The sequence below is a fragment of the Copadichromis virginalis genome, linkage group LG16, assembly GCF_057382275.1.
Source record: "Copadichromis virginalis isolate Kocher_CV1m ecotype Utaka linkage group LG16, C_Virginalis_male_GT1.1, whole genome shotgun sequence".
In the NCBI taxonomy this organism is placed as follows: Eukaryota; Metazoa; Chordata; class Actinopteri; order Cichliformes; family Cichlidae; genus Copadichromis; species Copadichromis virginalis.
The window spans coordinates 26,181,630-26,199,067 of record NC_140633.1 but is presented as its reverse complement, the minus strand read 5'-3'; the positions used below and the strand labels follow the sequence as shown (position 1 = coordinate 26,199,067).

Here is a 17,438-nt window from a genome sequence, read left to right as displayed (position 1 = left end):
GGTGGCGAGAGAAGAAACAGGCAGAGACTAGGGCAATGCAGATCCTGCTGTTCGTGTCCCTGTCCCTCTTTGCTGACCCACACCCAGACAGCCAAAGTGCCAGCATGCCATCAGGGACACACAGATGGTTCGCTCCTAGGTGGATGTGGGTGTAATACAGACCTGAGGGCGAAAAAAAAAAATCGTCCTCTTTGCAGCAGCCCACATTCGTATTCGCACTACAGCTTGGAAAATCAACATGCTCACCTCAGTTTTAAACCACTCTTGGGTTAGAAAAATAAAGCACTCAGAATGACTAAAGGTAAGGTAATATAAATGCACAAGCTTAACTTCAAATCTTAGAAGGTTATGAGTGTAAAACAGACTTCCTTTATTCAATGTTTACAAACTGAATAGAAGGCAAAAATATCAATTTACTTTAAAAAGTAGAGTGCACACTAAATGCTCAAACATCAGTACTTGGTTTGATTTCTCTTCCAGGGTCTAGAAAGAAACTAGAGCTGGGGGAAAGCTGAGGCATGTCCCCGACGTGCAAGCTTTGGCTTTAGCTAAGGCTGCTCCCTCCGAGTCATACAATCACCTGGTCACTGAGAATCCCAACTCAGCTTCCTTTCCCCGTTGTCTCACCTTTCCACTTGCTAGCTATATATTTTATGTAATATATATTGCTGTGAAAACTGATTACTTAAATTGATATAATGTCTGTCATGATACAGACTACGAGAAAACCGCCCTCAACCTGGCCCGGTTATTTTAGAACTAACCTGCATAAAAAACACATTTTTGCCATTGCCAAACTTCAAATGCCCACAATTTCACATTCCACAGCGCCCTTGTATGACCAGCGTATATCATAATACTCTGTACTGCTAATGTGTGTGTGAAAGCCACTGGAAAGCAAAGCTCTTAATGTTTTTATGCCTGTGAAGCTCTTTGAACCTCTACATGAATTTGATTCAGTTCAAATAAAACTGAATTGAATCGAGTCGAGTTGAATTGAATTAACCTTTCGAAACACTCCTCTTTCTCCGAGGGTCTCATCAAAATGGGAGATGAAAGGATTTCTGAGGTCCCCTGGAATCTGCAGTGCCCCATTAGCTCCAGCCAAACTCCATCTCTTAGGGCCTTGCAGTATCTCAGCAGCCGGCCTCTTTTACAATGTGAGGAATGTAATCAAATGCAAATACCCCCCCCCCCTCTGTTTGCCCAGTGTTTCACTCACACATTAATTGTGGTAGGCAACAGCATAGCGAGTTTTTGTTCTTTGGGTATGGTGCTACCTAAGGTGTATGCACACACTCACACCCACACTTTATTCTGGACCTCAACCAAATTTAATCATAAAACTATTCTTTTCTTCCTGTTGTGTCTCATCTCGCCCTCCACCTCTCAGGGCCTAAAGCAATATGGGGTTTTTTGTTGTTTTGTTTTTTACTTAAAATGTGTTCAGTGGGTAGGAGAAAGAATGAACAGAGGTAGAATTAGCAGGAGAAAAAAATATACTTAGTCACATTAAAAAAATAAATATATTTAAACCAAAAACATCACTTTTATCTACGTTTAGTGATTTTTTTTTTTAGGGAATCACATTTCAACTTTACATTACTGTAATGTAATTAGCTGGTAAATTAGCAAACAATCCTCAAAAGCTCTGAAAACATTACCCAACATCTTACCACTTATCTTACTATGAAGCAAACACAATTTTCCTTGTGAAGCAAAAAGTCTCAAAAACATTTTGGGAGCAAAAACTGAGGAATTAATAAGATATAGTATTGTTTCAATTTTTTAGAAATAGACTTGTAAGCCTTGGCATTTGTTCTAAACACTGCGGGGGACAGACCCACTTTGTCCCCTTTGTTCTTTAAATAAGATGGTAACACATAAAGAAGATGTAAACTACAACTCCAGTGGGTCACAGCTGTGGCACAAATCGCAACACTTACCTGAGAGGTAATAACTTTAATCATTTTCTAAAGGTGAATCCTCACATTAATTTAATTTAATCAAATCAACTGTAACTGTAGACCACAGAAAGTATAAAATAAGGACGTAGCTTCCAGATCCGAAGTGCCTTAAACCTGCATTTCATCTGTACGCCAGCAGATGGCAATAGCTGCGATTGCAGAAAGAATTCCAGCCCTATAGAAGTCTATGACAAAATTGTTTTCTGACTTGACCTCTGTCTGACCTCTGACTCAGTCACTAATTTCAGGTCATAGTGAATTAAAAAAAAGTAAGACTGTTTTGCAAATCTTGGCCATAATTTTCCGTTTAGAGGATTAGCCACAGTTCGCTCACTGGATAATGACTTACGATTGACAAGTCAGTGAGCGCAGAGTTGCACACTCGCCACTCCTCATGACATCACCATAGCTACATCCATCTTTTGTGCGGTATATGCTGGAGGTCTATGTTTTTCCAATGATTCTCAAGTTGGAATAAAAGATTAGAAACTTAAACGAAACAAATACCCATCTCATTGCAATGTAGCTTTTTAAAGAGGAAGTGGGCTGAGAAACGGGTAAATAAATGCTTCATCAATAAAGCAGATCGCTTCCAACAATACAAACATTTGCTGTGTGACAGGAAAAAATAAAGAAAGAATGAAAAGTATGTTTTCTTGTTTCACAACAAAGAAAAACAGCCATTTTCATTTCTAATAATACTTCACTGAAGTTTGATTCATTTGAAAAGAAAAAAAAAAAAGACATAACACCTGAGGCAATGTTAGATAGATGTCAAACACATATGATAGAAAGACCAGGAGAGTACAGTGCAATGTAAACAATGAGTATCAAATTACATTCTCACACATGAACTCTGGAAAAGATTGGGAAAAAATCACCAAACCTTTGCCTTTTTTGTCACACGCAGAATGTAGTGCAACTTCTTCAAAGACAAAAAGAAACCCTAAATAAATCTCTTCACAAACTAATGTTATGGCTGTATCGTGACTTTGTGGTATGGGACGTCTGGGGTGGGACAAACTTAAATGCTTTACAGCGTTGCGATGGCACTGTTAACGAGTCTTCTACGTAATAGTCACCATAGCAATTAGACATTCATTTTCACACAGCATCAAAACATCTGAAACAGCCAGTTCAAACAGACTTTATGGCCCAGAGCCACGTTTGCCAGCAAAGGAATGCACAAACATTCTCCCTCCAAATGACCATCTTATAAAGGTTACCGCCCTGGGGCAATATTTCACTTAAAAGGACACCTTGATTTGTATCAAGGTGGACCCATTGCACCAGTTTTGTTTCTTGTAAAACAAGTCAGGCGACTAGACTAAAGAGCATTGAGTGCAGTTACCAAAAGCTATGAGAAGGCTCTAAAAGCTGAGTGACAAGACTCAGACGGATAACAAGATAATCCACAGTGAGTGACCAACCATACGTGGAAAAAACATTCATCACACCACTGTGATAACCACTAAGTAAACAGCTTGCAACAAAACAATGAATCTGTGATCGGCAGAGAGACTGATCGGGGCCATGACATCCTCCTGCCAGTCGAGCCTTAATGGCTTTGAGTTTCCTGCCTTCCACGAGCAAAGACTTCTCAGGCAATCTGAGCACAAGGAAACCGTTTTGAATAATCCTTTACAATAAAGTCATTAATGTGATGTAACTATTTTCTGAAAGTAGATATTCTGTACTATCATTTATGACTCTGCAGTTGTTATTTATGATCATGTGGTAACACTGTTTAGTCAGGTTTTTTTACTCCTGTTTAGGTTCACGGAAATTTCTGGGGCATTCGTGGTTACCTGATTAAGTATTTGCTAATTAAAATAGTCATTAGAATTAGCAGCCATGGATTTGGCACATGTGCGAAGCAAAATATACTGCTACACTGTGACACTGATATCAGCCATGTTGCCGATCCTTACTTCGATGTCAAAAGCAGTGAATGTCTAAATGTTATAAATGGCCCAATTGCCTCAAGCATGGGGGACGGGAATTCGAGCAAACCCCATCGACTACGACAGCAGAGCACTACCATCATAACAGCACCATTTCAGTTTACAACCCCATGACACGTGAGATGAAACGTAGATTATTTTCAATTCACAGACAAAGTGCCCACACCAAATAAGAGCCCGTGCCCGGGAATGAGATCAGAGAGAAGCAGAGACTGAAACAAAGCCATAACTTTCTCCCCTAACAGCTGAGCGATAAGACAAGAGCACTGAAGCGAGTGAAGGGCTCATAAAATGTGTATTGCAGACTGTCTCCAGTGCAGTCTGGGGTTATTGTGGAGAGAGAGGAGTGGAGCCGTGAGCACTGCAGATTTGTGTGTGTGTGCGCATCTGAGGAGACAGCAGCGTCTCGTCTCTCTTCTCTCTGTCTCCACTGGTCTTCATCCACATTTGAACACAGAACAGGAGGAATCGATAAGTCTGCGCAGAGCCACCAGATGAGGAGACGAGCGAGCTCCCAAACAGCAAACAGAGGAAGACTAAAAATCTGGCAGAAACACAGGGAGTCTTTTATCTCATTCTCTTCTTCCCCCCTCTCTAACTTCCCATGTCCTGCAGAGCCTCAAAGTCCCAGACAGCTCTTCTCATCGCGATATGTTTGGGCTACATAAGGCTGATGATTATTAAAAGGCTGAAGGATTTTTTTGACTAAAAATAACACTGCAGACAGAGGGCCCCTTTCTAAAAAGCTGGACACAAGCGTAGAGCGCAAGCAAATTCAACCCACATGCCGCGTTTCTCTGCAGTCGCCCGCCTCGTTTGATGCCAGGTCTGTTGCTAGTCAAACTTTCGAGTAAGTCAGCACACAGACAAACAAGCCCGGGTCACACATGCAGACAAATCGTGACGCGAGAAAGCTGAAGGTAGCTAGTCTGACACCGCACTTCAAGCCAGATTCTTTCCCCTTTCTATCCTTGAGCCTGCACCTACCACCTGTTTACACACATATCCACACACACTTTCCTCCCTCGCCCCTCCTCCCTCCTTTTCTTCTCCAACTTGAGAGCCACCTACAAGGAAATGCGATGAGCCTCAGACATGAAGCAGTCTATCTTGGTCTCATAACTGCAGTTCCCTTGTTAATGACAGACTGTGTAACCTGATTCCACACACATATGCATATACGCACGCCACTCCCCCGCCTCCCCCGACACACACAGACTCTCGCAGGGTTTCAGAGCTTTTCTCTCACTCCACTCGCATATTGTTCCAACCCAAACTGCCAGCTGCTTCTGACAGCCAAATTATTGGGCACACTAAATGATTGCTATCGGAAGCCTGCCCCCCCCCTCAAAGCAAACCCCTCGCTTCATATTTTCTGAAATAGCCCGGACTTGCAGGGCAAATGAGGCGATTTATGGTCGTCAGAAGAGGAACAGATACAGGAAAACACTGGTGTAGGGGCCAAGATATTCATATATAAAGAACCTGGGAGCTGCTATGTGGAAATTTAAAAAACAAAAACTGTTATAACCTCAGCTCACTATCACAAGCCAAATTTCTGGTTGTCTGTATTCGGTGTGATACTTCGATTACTAATTGTTTTTCAGCAGTTTTTGCAGTAATTCTGATTTCACTGCAGCCTGTAGTCTACCTCTCTGAAAAACTATGCATTGCCTTTCAGCATCTCTCATTTGATAACGCGTCATCCTCAACTTGATTATTACTTTACTCGGCATGCGTGCGAGCAGTTAACAAATAATATCGGAGGACACATTTTCAGATTATTCAGTTGCCACGTTAGCATGGTATGTTTTGGGGGGTGAGCATACCAAAAATGAAGCCACTGAAAAGTAACATAGTTATGTGGGACTTTTAGAAACCTTTTGAAAAATGTACACGCTGGCCACCAAAGATGCTCTATAAATATAAACATAACTGGCTGACGATTCAGCTACTACCGTTAGTCTGTTTGAAACCAGACCAAGAGTTGGTGAGAGGGAGGAAAGGCCCAAAATGGTAGGAACAACGGCCACAATCAGACTGGTAGTTATTTCCTCAGATGAACAGAACAGGCTCCCCAAGACACCCCCACCCCCAGAGTTGAACTACACACAGTCACCCAGACAGCCTGACGTCGCTTTATCTGACCGCTATCAGCCAGACTCCATGAGGCCCAGGCCTCGAGAATGACCGGCGCTGGCCAAGAGGCCACAGCTCAGTGACTGGCCAGCTATGGGGTTACATTCTCCAGATCACACAACCACACAGCCACTAAGTGCCACTTAACGCTGCCACTAACCAAGACACAAAACCCTAAAGCGCTATCCACTTCAAGCCTTCACTGATTTGAACATCTCTACGCAGCTAATATGGAAAAAAAAAAGAAAAATTATATTTGTGAACAAGTCGTCTGTGTGCTTCAGCTAGTAGCAGCAATTAAAGGGCCCAGGCTAGATGGAGATTTTTCCTGAAACTGTGACAAAAAAAGCTTTGAATGGAGACGGCTTTCAATTTAAACCACCCTTTTAAAAATGAACATGTCACCCCCCTGACCCTAAGTTGCATAAGCCGTTAAGAAAATTGATGGATGGATTAGTATGGATCTCGCCCAAATAGTCTCCCATGCCAGACTTCGGGCTTCGTGTGTGTGTGACAATCAGATTGTCATGCGCAGACACATCAAGTGCAGCCAACTTAAAAAGATGCGACTAAAGCAGAAAGTGCACATTCGAAAGGCTTCCCTGGCATTTAAACTCAGTGTGTGGGATTGTCATTTTGTGGGATCTATAACAATGAGTTGATTCTGAGAAAGAGCACTTAAGTGTGAGACGTTCCCCATTCACACTTCTTGCAATCAGCACCATTATCTCTGAATGTTTTCAGCCAGCATTAACACCTTTCTAATGAAGTTGGCACCCTCTCATCAGCGGGTCTACCAGGTTTCCATTAGATTGTCCCTCCAAGTAGTTCTCACATATCATCTTCTGTTTGGTTTAAATCTATTCCACATCCAATTGATGCTCTATCAGTGACGTTTAAGTAGCTTTTTTTATATTTCCAACTTGCCCAAAATTAAATTCCGAACCACTCGTAGTCATACTGTGTGTTCATGAGTGTTGGTGGCGCCGCCCGCCCCGCAGGACTGCGTTTGTGATGTTAAAAGTGCTCAGCGGGCGATGATGGGGCACGATCGAGCTGGAACGACCCTCCTAAAGACTGCATGACAAAAACTCTTCGAGTCACAGCTACTTGCAATGTCGTGAGCTTGATTCGACTGCTTAGGAGAAATCAGAACCCAGCACAGTCGCAGTTGAAAACCAGATTGTGGTTATTTTAGCCTGGCGCTCATCCTTTCATTAACAAGAGACACATCTGACAAGGTCTCTTAGCTGATGGTACACCGAGCTGCGCGGGGAGCTTATCAGAAGCGGCTATTTTGTTTTTGCAAAGTCACAAGAAAGACACGTTAGATAAAAATATGCTCGGCTGCAGAACCAAACAGGCCACGATTTTACAAAGCAGCTGAGAGAGGGAGACGGGTTTCTTACGGGAGCGCGTCACGAAGCCGTCTCCGGCAAACTTTTCCACGTCTACCGAAACGTCCGCGCGCATATTCCAGCATAGCCTGGATTAAATGACATTTTAGAGACGTCACGATAAATAATAATAATAATAATAAAAACTTACCTCGCGGGGTATTTTTTTTCCTCAAAGTGCTGTGAGGGCTAGGTAACCGGCGCGGGTCGAACTATTCTGCCATCTCCCGAGAATTCACCGACAATACCCGATTTGTTTTCCAAAGTCTGAAAAGCAGAGGCTACATGACGCCAACATTCACGCCCGTCTTTCACTCGGCAGAGAAAAAAAAGAAGCCAAATATAATAATTGTTAAAGTGACAAACTCACTCCGTACTCATTTTTAGGAGAGAGTAAAACCGAAGACGCATTTTTGCTACGCTGTCTGGGCTTCACAACTGGCACCCCGGCGGCGGCGTTTTCGAAGGCAAAAAGCCAGGATTGGAGGAGGAGGAAGTTACCTTGGAACGCAGTAACGCTAGGTGAGACGATAAAGACACGTTTCCTGTCGGCCATTTCAAAATAAAACTCATCTGTTTAATTTTAGTCTGAGGAGCTTTGTGGCGTAGACTGACAGAAATCACCTCCTTCTGAATGTCAACAAGACAAAAAGAGACTAAGCCAGGTGCTGTTGCTCTGGACTGGAAGACCAGCAGTGATGCCGTGTACAAGGAGGGGATGAGAAGACTCTACTTTCCGAGGAAGCTCAGATGCTTTAATGTGTGCAGAAAGACGTTGGAGATCTCCTACCAGTCTGTGGGAGCGAGTGCCATCTATTTTGCTGTTGTCTGCTGGGCAGCCAGCATCAGTGCCAGAGATGCCAGCAGGATGAACAAACTAATCCACAAGGCTGGAACCATCATTGGCAAGAATCTGGAGGCATTTGAGCCAGTGAGGGACAGGAGGTCACTGAACAAACTGCTCTCCATCACAAACAATCCATCTCATTTCCTCCGTGCTACACTACAGAAGCAGCAGAGCTCCTTTCCCTCTTATTTAACCCTGCAGCCATAAAGAACGCTGCAGGAAATCATTCCCATCATTCTCAATAAAACAGTACAGCAACTCTCTCCAGATGAACACCAGGACATAGAATTTCACACAGATGTCTGTGTCAAACATTAATATCATTTGCACTACTCCTTTGCACAATTTCGGTCTTACTTTTTATTTTCATTATTTTTAGTATTGCTGTTTATGTAAAAATTGTTTGTATTACATCCCATTAAAGCACCTTCACTGTGGGCCAGCAGTACTTTTACATTGGGCAGTTTTCTTTTTATTGTAGATTGTACTGTTTTTATTATTTTATTATCTTTATCATGCTGCTGTAATACAGTAGTTTCCCTATCTATCTATCTATCTATCTATCTATCTATCTATCTATCTATCTATCTATCTATCTATCTATCTATCTATCTATCTATCTATCTATCTATCTGAGCACTTTTATAATAGCGTTTTTGTCATAAGGGTCAAATGCCAATCTAATTGTGTGTCAATTTTTTTTGCCTTATATTTAAGCCTATAATGTTATCATTATCCTGTCATAAAGTGCTTTTTAGTCATAACTTGGTATAATTAAGAAACATGCAATTTTTGAATACAAACAACATTGTTTTTCTCATAATAAACACATTAAAACAATTTTCTGAAAATAACATGTGTTGTGTCAATGTATTTTATGTTTTTTTTTTATGTGAAGTGTTTTTAAAAACGCAGATGCACTACATATCTAGTGAAATGTCTCTGGGTTCACCCATAAAGTTTTTTTTGCCTTGTTTGCTGTTGTGCATTATTCGTTTTCTTACTACCAAATGATCTCAAGCGACATTGTAATTTTCTACTGAAGGAATAGACTGCATTTCCTGTCACTGACATATTCTCTCTGGGTAGCTTAACATGTTAACGCAAGCTCCTTCTGCTATTTGGATTGCTGTGCGCATGCCCTTAGCACTTGAGAGAAGCTCTGAACATACCTGAGGCCTCATAAATTATTGGTATACTTCAAAGCATGCATGGCTGCTGAAGAGAAAAGAAATAATACTTTTAAAAAAATTATCCTAAGAGGTATTCATGTACAGAAAGTAAAGATAATGTCCCATCGCCTACAGATTTGCATCTACTTTTAATTCTTTATTACATTTTAAGAAGAAAGTGCAGACAGCCTATTTGTTCTGGTTGAAAAGAAGAACTTTGGCTAAAGGATAGTTTATGCTTGGATAGTATTTATTTATAGAAAATTACTGAAAAGTTGTCAATGGATTATTTTTAAAAACATTATTCAAATACACCTTACACAAAGCTTTTCAACTCATCAAATCTCTCTCTAAATGTCATCCACATAGAAAGGCGGCAGAAAGAAGTCGGTGCTCTAAGACAGTAGCCCCCAATTAGTGGGGGGTCATTGGTGTGCCTTGAGGCAAAACTCTAGGAAGTGTTTTTCAACCAAATATTACCCCTTTTTTGGGGGGGGGGGGCTAAATAAATTCAAACCCCAATTCCAAGTTTTTGCAGTCGTCGAAGATGCACGCTGCAGAATCATTTCACCTTGCAAAACTCACAGTTCAAAGAAATCATTAAAAGCCCCAAATTACCATTGACACTCATGCCCATGATGAGTGTAACTAACTAACTAACTAACTAACTAACTAACTGTTGTTTATTTTCCATGCACCCTATGAGAGTATTCACTCTGCGCGCAGCACTTTTCTCTGGACAGCAACTGTATTCCAGAGGGCTCAAGCCCATTTCCATGGAAACGCGATCACAACTTCCAAACAGTCTGCCTCCACTCACAGCGGCTTCTTACTCCGCTTTCACAATGAATTCAGAGTAAGTCGAAGACGTTTTACTTTTAAATCAGAAGTTTAATCGCTATCTTGAAACTTTAACTTTAGTCAAATTAGTCATGTTACTTTTCATGTGTGTTTAATTACAGGCGTGGATAAAAATCAAGGCTACCACAGATAGCATTAGCTAGCTAACGCCAAGGTTAATTTAACTATTGCTTTGATGGTGCTAATGACAACAGCTTGCGGCTCGCTCAAGGTATAACTGGAAAGGTTGACAGGCTTTTTTGTTTCCGTTTCCACCAGAAATTCCTTCGTCCTCACGAGTAACGATCTGGAACCAACAAAATATGGCAAGTAAAACTAATTATGAATACTTAGTTCAGGGTGTGCAGGTTGTGCAGGTTATGAGGATAACACTGGTGAAGAGATGCTGTGTGAAGTAACATAGGCACATGGGATAATGCAATTTATAAAGCAATGAATATATATACATATGTGTGCTTGTATACTAAAACTGCAGGAGTCAAAACAGGATACCATACAAGCAATGGCCACATCTCACAGATCCCTGGACTGTCCCCAACTACCTACACTCTTCCTGAGGAGAGGATCCGAGGGCGAAGAGTTGGAGTCCTAGAGAGTGACTCTGATTATGTAAAACTTGCAAAACAAGGAGGGCATAAGGGTAAAGCCGTCCTGTTTTCTTACATTTCCATGTTTTCCTCTTGCCGTATGATAACTGCTACAAACATTAGTTTTTTCCCCGTGTTTTTTTTTCTTATCCTTGTTCAACAGGACTTCTGTGCCACGAGGAATCAGTTATTTCTAAACCCAGTTCATACAAACCTCCACATTGGTTTGGCTTTGAATCAGGAGACTTAAGCGAGCCAAGGTTTCAAATTTGTGTTATTGTTTTCACCACACACTCATAGTAGTATGTACACTTTGTTTTTATTCTAATACGTACATAAATACTTGCCAGTAATACCGTAAAGATTCTCCCACTGCTAGTACTGTTTATGTAACAAAACCTTTTTTTATGCTACTATCCTGTTTCGCTAACCACAGCCATATTTTATTTTATTTTTTATTTTTTTAGGGGGGGGGGGGGTTGTTTTTGTGTTTTGTTTTGTTTTTGCTTGATCTTGTATTTAAGCTGTCATTAAGGATTTGATACTTTTATATACCTATATTGTTTTGTTTTTTCCAACTGGCTAATTAACAGTGAAGAGAAGAAAATCCCCGGAGCTTTTGAACCACAAGAACCTCCTTTTGGGAGCGACAACATGTCAGCCTGGGAAAGAGACAACAGCAGCAACAATGAGAAAGAGGAGGTACAGTAATGCCAACGTCATTTAGAAAACTAATATTGGCATATGATCCATAAACAATTATCCCACCTCTTGTGTTGTTAGTTTAAGGACTGTTCGCTTAGTGTTACATACTCAGTATCAGACAGTTATTTTGTGCTTCAGGTACTTTCTTCCTATGACTTAAGCTGATTGCTAAGTTGTCAAAAACAACCAAATTAGGAATAATTAGTCAACAACAAATAACGTCCACGTATTCTGATTTTGTTTTTACTTTTTTTACAGGACAACATTTCTGTCCACCAAAGTGAGACAGAGAAGTTGCAGACATCCAGTCAATATCATGAGGCCAGCAAATTCAGGAGGATGTAAGTGAGTGTGGTCACAAGATGGTGCTGAAGTTCTGTTTTATGCTTAGTGTAAGGGAGGTCTCATAGGGCAGTTTTACAACTCTATTAGATTCTTTGACATAAAGTATAATGGGATCATACTAATACACTAATACTAATCCACCTTTGTTGTAAATGACATTGGACATGTATAATAATGAATTGCAGTCCATTTTGGTCTTTATTTTAAGTAGACAACCACATAGAATAAAAGGTCATAAAGCTTTCCTGCACTGTCCTGTATGTGCAACTATTTCTGATTGCATTCAAACTTGTTTATTTCAATTTGTGCTTGCCAGTAATGAAACTGAACTCAGTTGGAGAGCATCAGATCATTTAACTGTGTATACTTTTTTTATTTAGCAGAAAGTAATCAATCATGTCTTTTGGGAGATTTTCATGGGCCTACACAGGCAGCATCAACCCACCGTATTTTTCAATATGGGGTGAAACTGGAGCTCTTAGATCTCCCTCATAAAACATACACTCAGGGAAGATGCGGGTGGGGGCCTGGTTTGAACCCAACAAGGCAACAGTGCTAACCACTGAGCCACCATGGTGCCCAACTAACTATGTGTGGTCCTGCTGAAATGGGTGGATAAAGTGATCAAAATTAAATTATTCATCCTAAATGACTCACTGTCAACAATATTGTCAGCCATTAAAACCAGAACAACCAGGAGTCTCTAAGATCTGGTGTATGACCTACTGTTTACTTACTCATGGTTAGTCAGTTAAGGTATAAACATTCATGTGCGTACTGGCACACACAAGAGTTCCCTGAAATGAGGAAGCAGACGAAATAAGATCAATAAAGAGGCAACATGTATGTGCTTTTTATTATGAGGACACCATCCAACTGTCCATTGTAATTAAAACAAAAAAACAAAAAACTACAGTAGCGCATGTCTCAACTTTATGCAGGAAATATGAAGGAGAAAGAACATACTGATATACTATTAGTATATTATGGTTGCCGATGCAGGCCAGAGTTAAAGATCAGCATGAGTGAGGGAACTAAGCAGAGGGGTGAAAATCAATATTTGGGTTTTAAAAGCACAAGAGTGGAACAGCAGTGTAAACTACGAACAACAGTCCAATGTTAAATCCAGAAGGATGCAGTAATGAAACTTTAAAGTGACGCAGACTTCCATGAAACCCAAAAAACCTTTGCTGTTATTCTTGCCCAACCCTGCAGAGGTGAGGCACTCCACCACTGTTTAATCCAAGTACAAACATCATTTTGTTACAGGAAAACAGTGTTGTTCCGTCTAGTATGAACTTCAGATAAAGGCGTGGGATGGTTTTGGTTTTTTTTATTTTTACTATGAATTTTTCCCCATTGTTTTTACTAAAGAAACAACAGAAATAGTATATCACAAATTAGTTAATTACATTGACTTTTATTAAATGTTATTTAAAATCAAACAAACCTTAATTTACATACAGTGATTTGACCATCTATTTACATATATTCGAACATGTCTAGAGTATTATTTACTAATATTATTTATATTTGGCATTCTATTTTTGTAATAATTAGCATTAAGATAATACAGTATAGGATGCAAAGATAAATGGCTAATTAAAAAATATATGTACATTCAAGACATTGTTGTAATTACATTCTGTCCCATACGTCTCTGTGTTATGATGACAAAGCACAAATGCTCTTGGGCAGGTTGAAAACTTAGGTCAAACAAAAGAGCACCCAGAGAGATGGTTTCTAGATGAATCCAGATGTTCATCTATTTGCTTTGGCTAACAGCTGATTAGTTCTGTGTGCTCTCTGTACCTCTGGGAAAATGTCAGTGACTTGTCAATAACCCAAAATAACCTAGCATGCAATGCACCAGAGATCGCAATCATATCTGTTGAAAGCACTCCACAAAAGGTCCATTTTTAATGTTTAAACTGTGAGCACTGTAGGCAATGTGTAGTGAAATAACGAGCTTTGTTGGTAAAGAGAGACAGGGGGAAAAGACATTAAAAAGATCAAATTTTCACATTTCTGTTTCCATCATATTTGGACTATATTTTTAATCTTCTTTCAGAGTAATTGACAAGAAACCAGCCCCTGTTGACATGTCAAAGCTGCTCAGCTTTGGTTATGCAGAAGACAGCAAACCAGTATAGTGACGTGTCAAGTAAGTAGTGCAGCAATGGAGTTACAGTCTTAACCCTATAATAAGCATAACACATTCCAATTTCCTATTCTGCTTTCAGAATGCTCATTTTGCATTATGAAAGGAAATTAAGGCCAACTGCTAAGCAGTGTATGGATTTTATGAGGGTATTATTATTAATAACCAGAATGTAAGATGAAGGTGACAAAATTCAAGGTCCCAGTCATTATGACTTTAGAAGGCTTTTTTACACTATAACAGAGATAATAGTGAATTATGTGACAATGACTTGTACTCTTATATATTTCAATTTCAATAGATCGGAAGACTGCCGGGTGCCTGGATGGGAAAAGGGCGTACAAGATTCATGCTGAGACACATCAAGCATTTTACTTTGTTTTAGAAAAATTTGTATTGTTAAATCTTTTACTCGAGCATTAAAGTGCCTCACTGAATTACAGCTTGGACGTTTTATTTGTTGTGATTTTTAGTGGTGCACTTGAAGGCATCAGTTAACTCCTGTGTTAAGTTTTTTTTCTGTGTCTACAAGGCTGTAAATGTCAGCTTTTGGGAAAAGTTTGATAATTCAAATAAAATGAAACCAATCCAAAATGAAACATTTATATATATGTATATGTCACAGGCTAAATTTTCCACACTAAACATGATTCCTGTTCGTGGTACATTATGTTGGCTCTGTGCGTTTCTGTTTTCATATGACAGTGCTAGTGTCAGAGGTTATCTCGGTGTTCTTTTGCTAAATTATGTCAGTACACGCCAGTTATTCACCAGCCTCAGATTGGCTATTGGTGACACATTACACACCCACACACTCATGCTTTTGTAAGAGTTAACAGCCTTTAAATTAATACTGTCTTTATGAACAATTGCTTATTTTGACTGGTGCTCGTATGACTTTTTAAAACTTTACTTACACTTTAGAACCAGACAGTAATTTTTATTATTTTGTGGTAATTTTATGGTTGATCGTACTCTGTTTGTTTGGGGCTTGGAGGATGTTTTTGTGGGAGCAGCAGGGTTGAGCTACTCCCCTCTTTCTGGAACCAATGAGTGGCAAGGTCAGGGGTCACCACTATATCTGCTGCACAGTCTGATATGACTCTTATTTGGAAAGCAGTAACTGAAAACACTTGGAGGTTTTGAGACATTTTAAAACTTCATTTGAAAGTGTACGCTGCAGTAATGACACCGATACTTCTGAACCACATGGGGAATGAGGAGAATGAGTATATAAAGTAAGTATTGGCAACCTAAACTAAGTCTTTTAAACAGTATTTCTTGATGCTTTTCTTTAAACTTATGTCACTGTTTTAATATATATTTAATCCATGCACATATACTTATTGTTGATTCACCACTCTTCATGAACTAAAATGCATTAAAATCTACTCAGTGAACAGGTCCAAGTAAAAAATCCCAATTTGGACACCATGGAAGAGGACATTCTCTACCACTTCAGCCTGAGCACTAAGACTCACAACCTTCCTGAAATGTTTGGAGATATTAAGGTTTGTAAAATAAGTCCAGCTTAAATAAAACTATTTTCTAAAAGCTCTAAAACAATTCAACAATCCTCTGTTTTTCTCTGTTTCCCACAGTTTGTGTGTGTTGGTGGCAGTGCAAACCGAATGAAGGCTTTCGCCCAGTTCATCCATCAGGAGCTGAAACTGCCAGGAAACCCAGGAGACATCAAAGATATCTGTGAGGGAACTGATCGCTACTGCATGTACAAAGTGGGACCAGTTCTCTCTATAAGTGTAGGTATTTCATTATTTGCTGTGGGTGGAACTGTTCTTTAAATGTTGTTAGGAAAAAGTATTTTACGGATTAGAAAATGTAATTTCTACGCAATGTGTATATAATACAGCATGGAATGGGAGTCCCATCAATCTCCATCATGTTGCATGAGCTCATCAAGCTCCTGCACCATGCCCAGTGCCGTGATGTGGTTTTGTTTCGCCTGGGAACGTCTGGTGGAGTCGGTAAGTCTTTTTGATTTTAATATGAGAAAGTTTTACATGCAGTTAAACAAGTTGTTCAAGTCATTAATACAATACTCTTGTTAAAGTATGTAAGAAAATTATGCCCTGTGTCATCTACAGGTCTGGCTCCAGGGACCGTGGTGATCACGGAAAAAGCAGTGGACTACTCTTTCCGCCCCCAGTTTGAACAGGTCGTTCTGGGTAAAGTTATCACCAGGAACACTGAGCTGGATGAGGGAGTGGCCAACGAGCTTCTGCAGTGCTCTTCTGAGCTTCAAACTTTTCCAACAGTGATCGGAAACACCATGTGCACCCATGACTTCTATGAAGGTACAGTATGAACAGAATTCCATTAAACATTTATTTGTAATTCCTAGTTGTCATCCCCTGACAAATCCTGTTTTCCGTTTCTGTAGGTCAGGGCCGACTGGATGGAGCTCTGTGCTCCTTCTCCCAAGAAGAGAAACTGGAGTATCTGAGGAAAGCTTATGAGGCCGGAGTGAGGAATATTGAAATGGAGTCCACTGTTTTCGCTGCTATGTGCCGTGTCTGTGGTCTCAAAGGTATTATTTTTCTAACAATGCAAACACTGTATGAAGGCAAAACCTTCTGAATGCTGCAAAGTACATCTTCTACTTGTGATTTTGACATACTGCACTATTCTAAAAACTCTCATTTCACTCTCCAGGAGCTGTGGTATGTGTTGCATTGCTGAATCGCTTTGAGGGGGACCAAATCACATCATCTCATGATGTTCTGGTGGAATATCAGCAGAGACCTCAAATTCTGGTGGCCCATTTTATCAAGAAACGCCTGGGATATATTATCTAACAATCCAGTCGCCCTGTAGCATGTACATAGTTTTGACTCATGTGGATATGTATATTGCACTTAAAATGTTAATACTGAAATATTTAAAAGTTAGACATTAAGATTTTTTTTTATGATTTATTTGACAATAAAATATTAAGCGTGTTGCATGTATGCTTATAGAGTATATGTGTAAGTATGTATTATATCTACTATATTTATCTAGAAATATATCCTTGTAAAATAACACAAATGTTCAAAATGATATGTTCTGTATCTTGATCTCCATGTTTATCTCTGCCAAAGCTGGAATTACAGTCCAGCAAGAAAGGAGATTACTTTGAATTTTAAGGGCTTGTGTTTAAGACCAAGAAACACACTTCAATGAATTGAAATAAAAATATCACGTCTGGACATTTTTGCAGATTTGGAGTCTTTGAATTGTCTTTTTTTTTTGGGGGGGGGGGGGGGGGGGGGGGTGTTTTTTGGCTTTTCAAG

General features: G+C 39.9%; 3 protein-coding genes across 7 annotated transcripts in view; 2 read left to right on the top strand and 1 right to left on the bottom strand.

The window, feature by feature from the left end:
• The window catches only part of LOC146690928 (activin receptor type-1-like), a 28,996-nt gene extending 21,010 nt beyond the window's left edge, over positions 1 to 7,986 (bottom strand). Inside the window, exons 1-2 of one of the 2 annotated variants that reach the window (XM_085434122.1) lie at positions 7,838 to 7,986; positions 7,619 to 7,734 (exon numbers count right to left, since the gene is read on the bottom strand). The gene's annotated coding sequence lies outside the window, so the exon portion shown is untranslated. The remainder of the gene's footprint in view (positions 1 to 7,618; positions 7,735 to 7,837) is intronic. The other variant, XM_085434123.1, reaches the window with a different exon arrangement.
• A 2,253-nt stretch (positions 7,987 to 10,239) lies between these two features.
• LOC146690927 (uncharacterized protein C7orf57 homolog) lies at positions 10,240 to 14,587 on the top strand. 4 transcript variants are annotated; one of them, XM_085434119.1, is made up of 8 exons: positions 10,240 to 10,342; positions 10,606 to 10,652; positions 10,835 to 10,987; positions 11,098 to 11,194; positions 11,528 to 11,636; positions 11,898 to 11,980; positions 14,056 to 14,148; positions 14,447 to 14,587. In XM_085434119.1, exons 1-7 carry the CDS (start codon positions 10,263 to 10,265, stop codon positions 14,135 to 14,137), a joined length of 651 nt encoding a protein of 216 aa, XP_085290245.1. In that variant the 5' UTR covers positions 10,240 to 10,262; the 3' UTR covers positions 14,138 to 14,148; positions 14,447 to 14,587. The 4 variants fall into 4 exon arrangements, with proteins under 4 accessions (XP_085290245.1, XP_085290244.1, XP_085290247.1 ...); XM_085434118.1 differs by having other exon boundaries at positions 10,823 to 10,987; XM_085434121.1 differs by lacking the exon at positions 11,098 to 11,194 and having other exon boundaries at positions 10,823 to 10,987; positions 11,898 to 11,984.
• A 451-nt stretch (positions 14,588 to 15,038) lies between these two features.
• upp2 (uridine phosphorylase 2) lies at positions 15,039 to 17,354 on the top strand. Its single transcript, XM_085434116.1, has 7 exons — positions 15,039 to 15,383; positions 15,542 to 15,656; positions 15,747 to 15,905; positions 16,016 to 16,130; positions 16,251 to 16,460; positions 16,547 to 16,693; positions 16,819 to 17,354. Exons 1-7 carry the CDS (start codon positions 15,331 to 15,333, stop codon positions 16,959 to 16,961), a joined length of 942 nt encoding a protein of 313 aa, XP_085290242.1. The 5' UTR covers positions 15,039 to 15,330; the 3' UTR covers positions 16,962 to 17,354.
• The last annotated feature ends 84 nt before the right edge of the window (positions 17,355 to 17,438 follow it).

Coding starts and splice junctions, on each gene's coding strand:
- upp2 (XM_085434116.1), top strand. CDS start 15,331: ATGACACCGATACTTCTGAACCACATGGGGAATGAGGAGAATGAGTAT. Junction 15,657..15,746: donor AAATGTTTGGAGATATTAAG/GTTTGTAAAATA, acceptor TGTTTCCCACAG/TTTGTGTGTGTTGGTGGCAG. Junction 15,906..16,015: donor GACCAGTTCTCTCTATAAGT/GTAGGTATTTCA, acceptor TATATAATACAG/CATGGAATGGGAGTCCCATC.
- LOC146690927 (XM_085434118.1), top strand. CDS start 10,263: ATGGAAACGCGATCACAACTTCCAAACAGTCTGCCTCCACTCACAGCG. Junction 10,343..10,605: donor GCTTTCACAATGAATTCAGA/GTAAGTCGAAGA, acceptor CGTTTCCACCAG/AAATTCCTTCGTCCTCACGA. Junction 11,637..11,897: donor GCAACAATGAGAAAGAGGAG/GTACAGTAATGC, acceptor CTTTTTTTACAG/GACAACATTTCTGTCCACCA.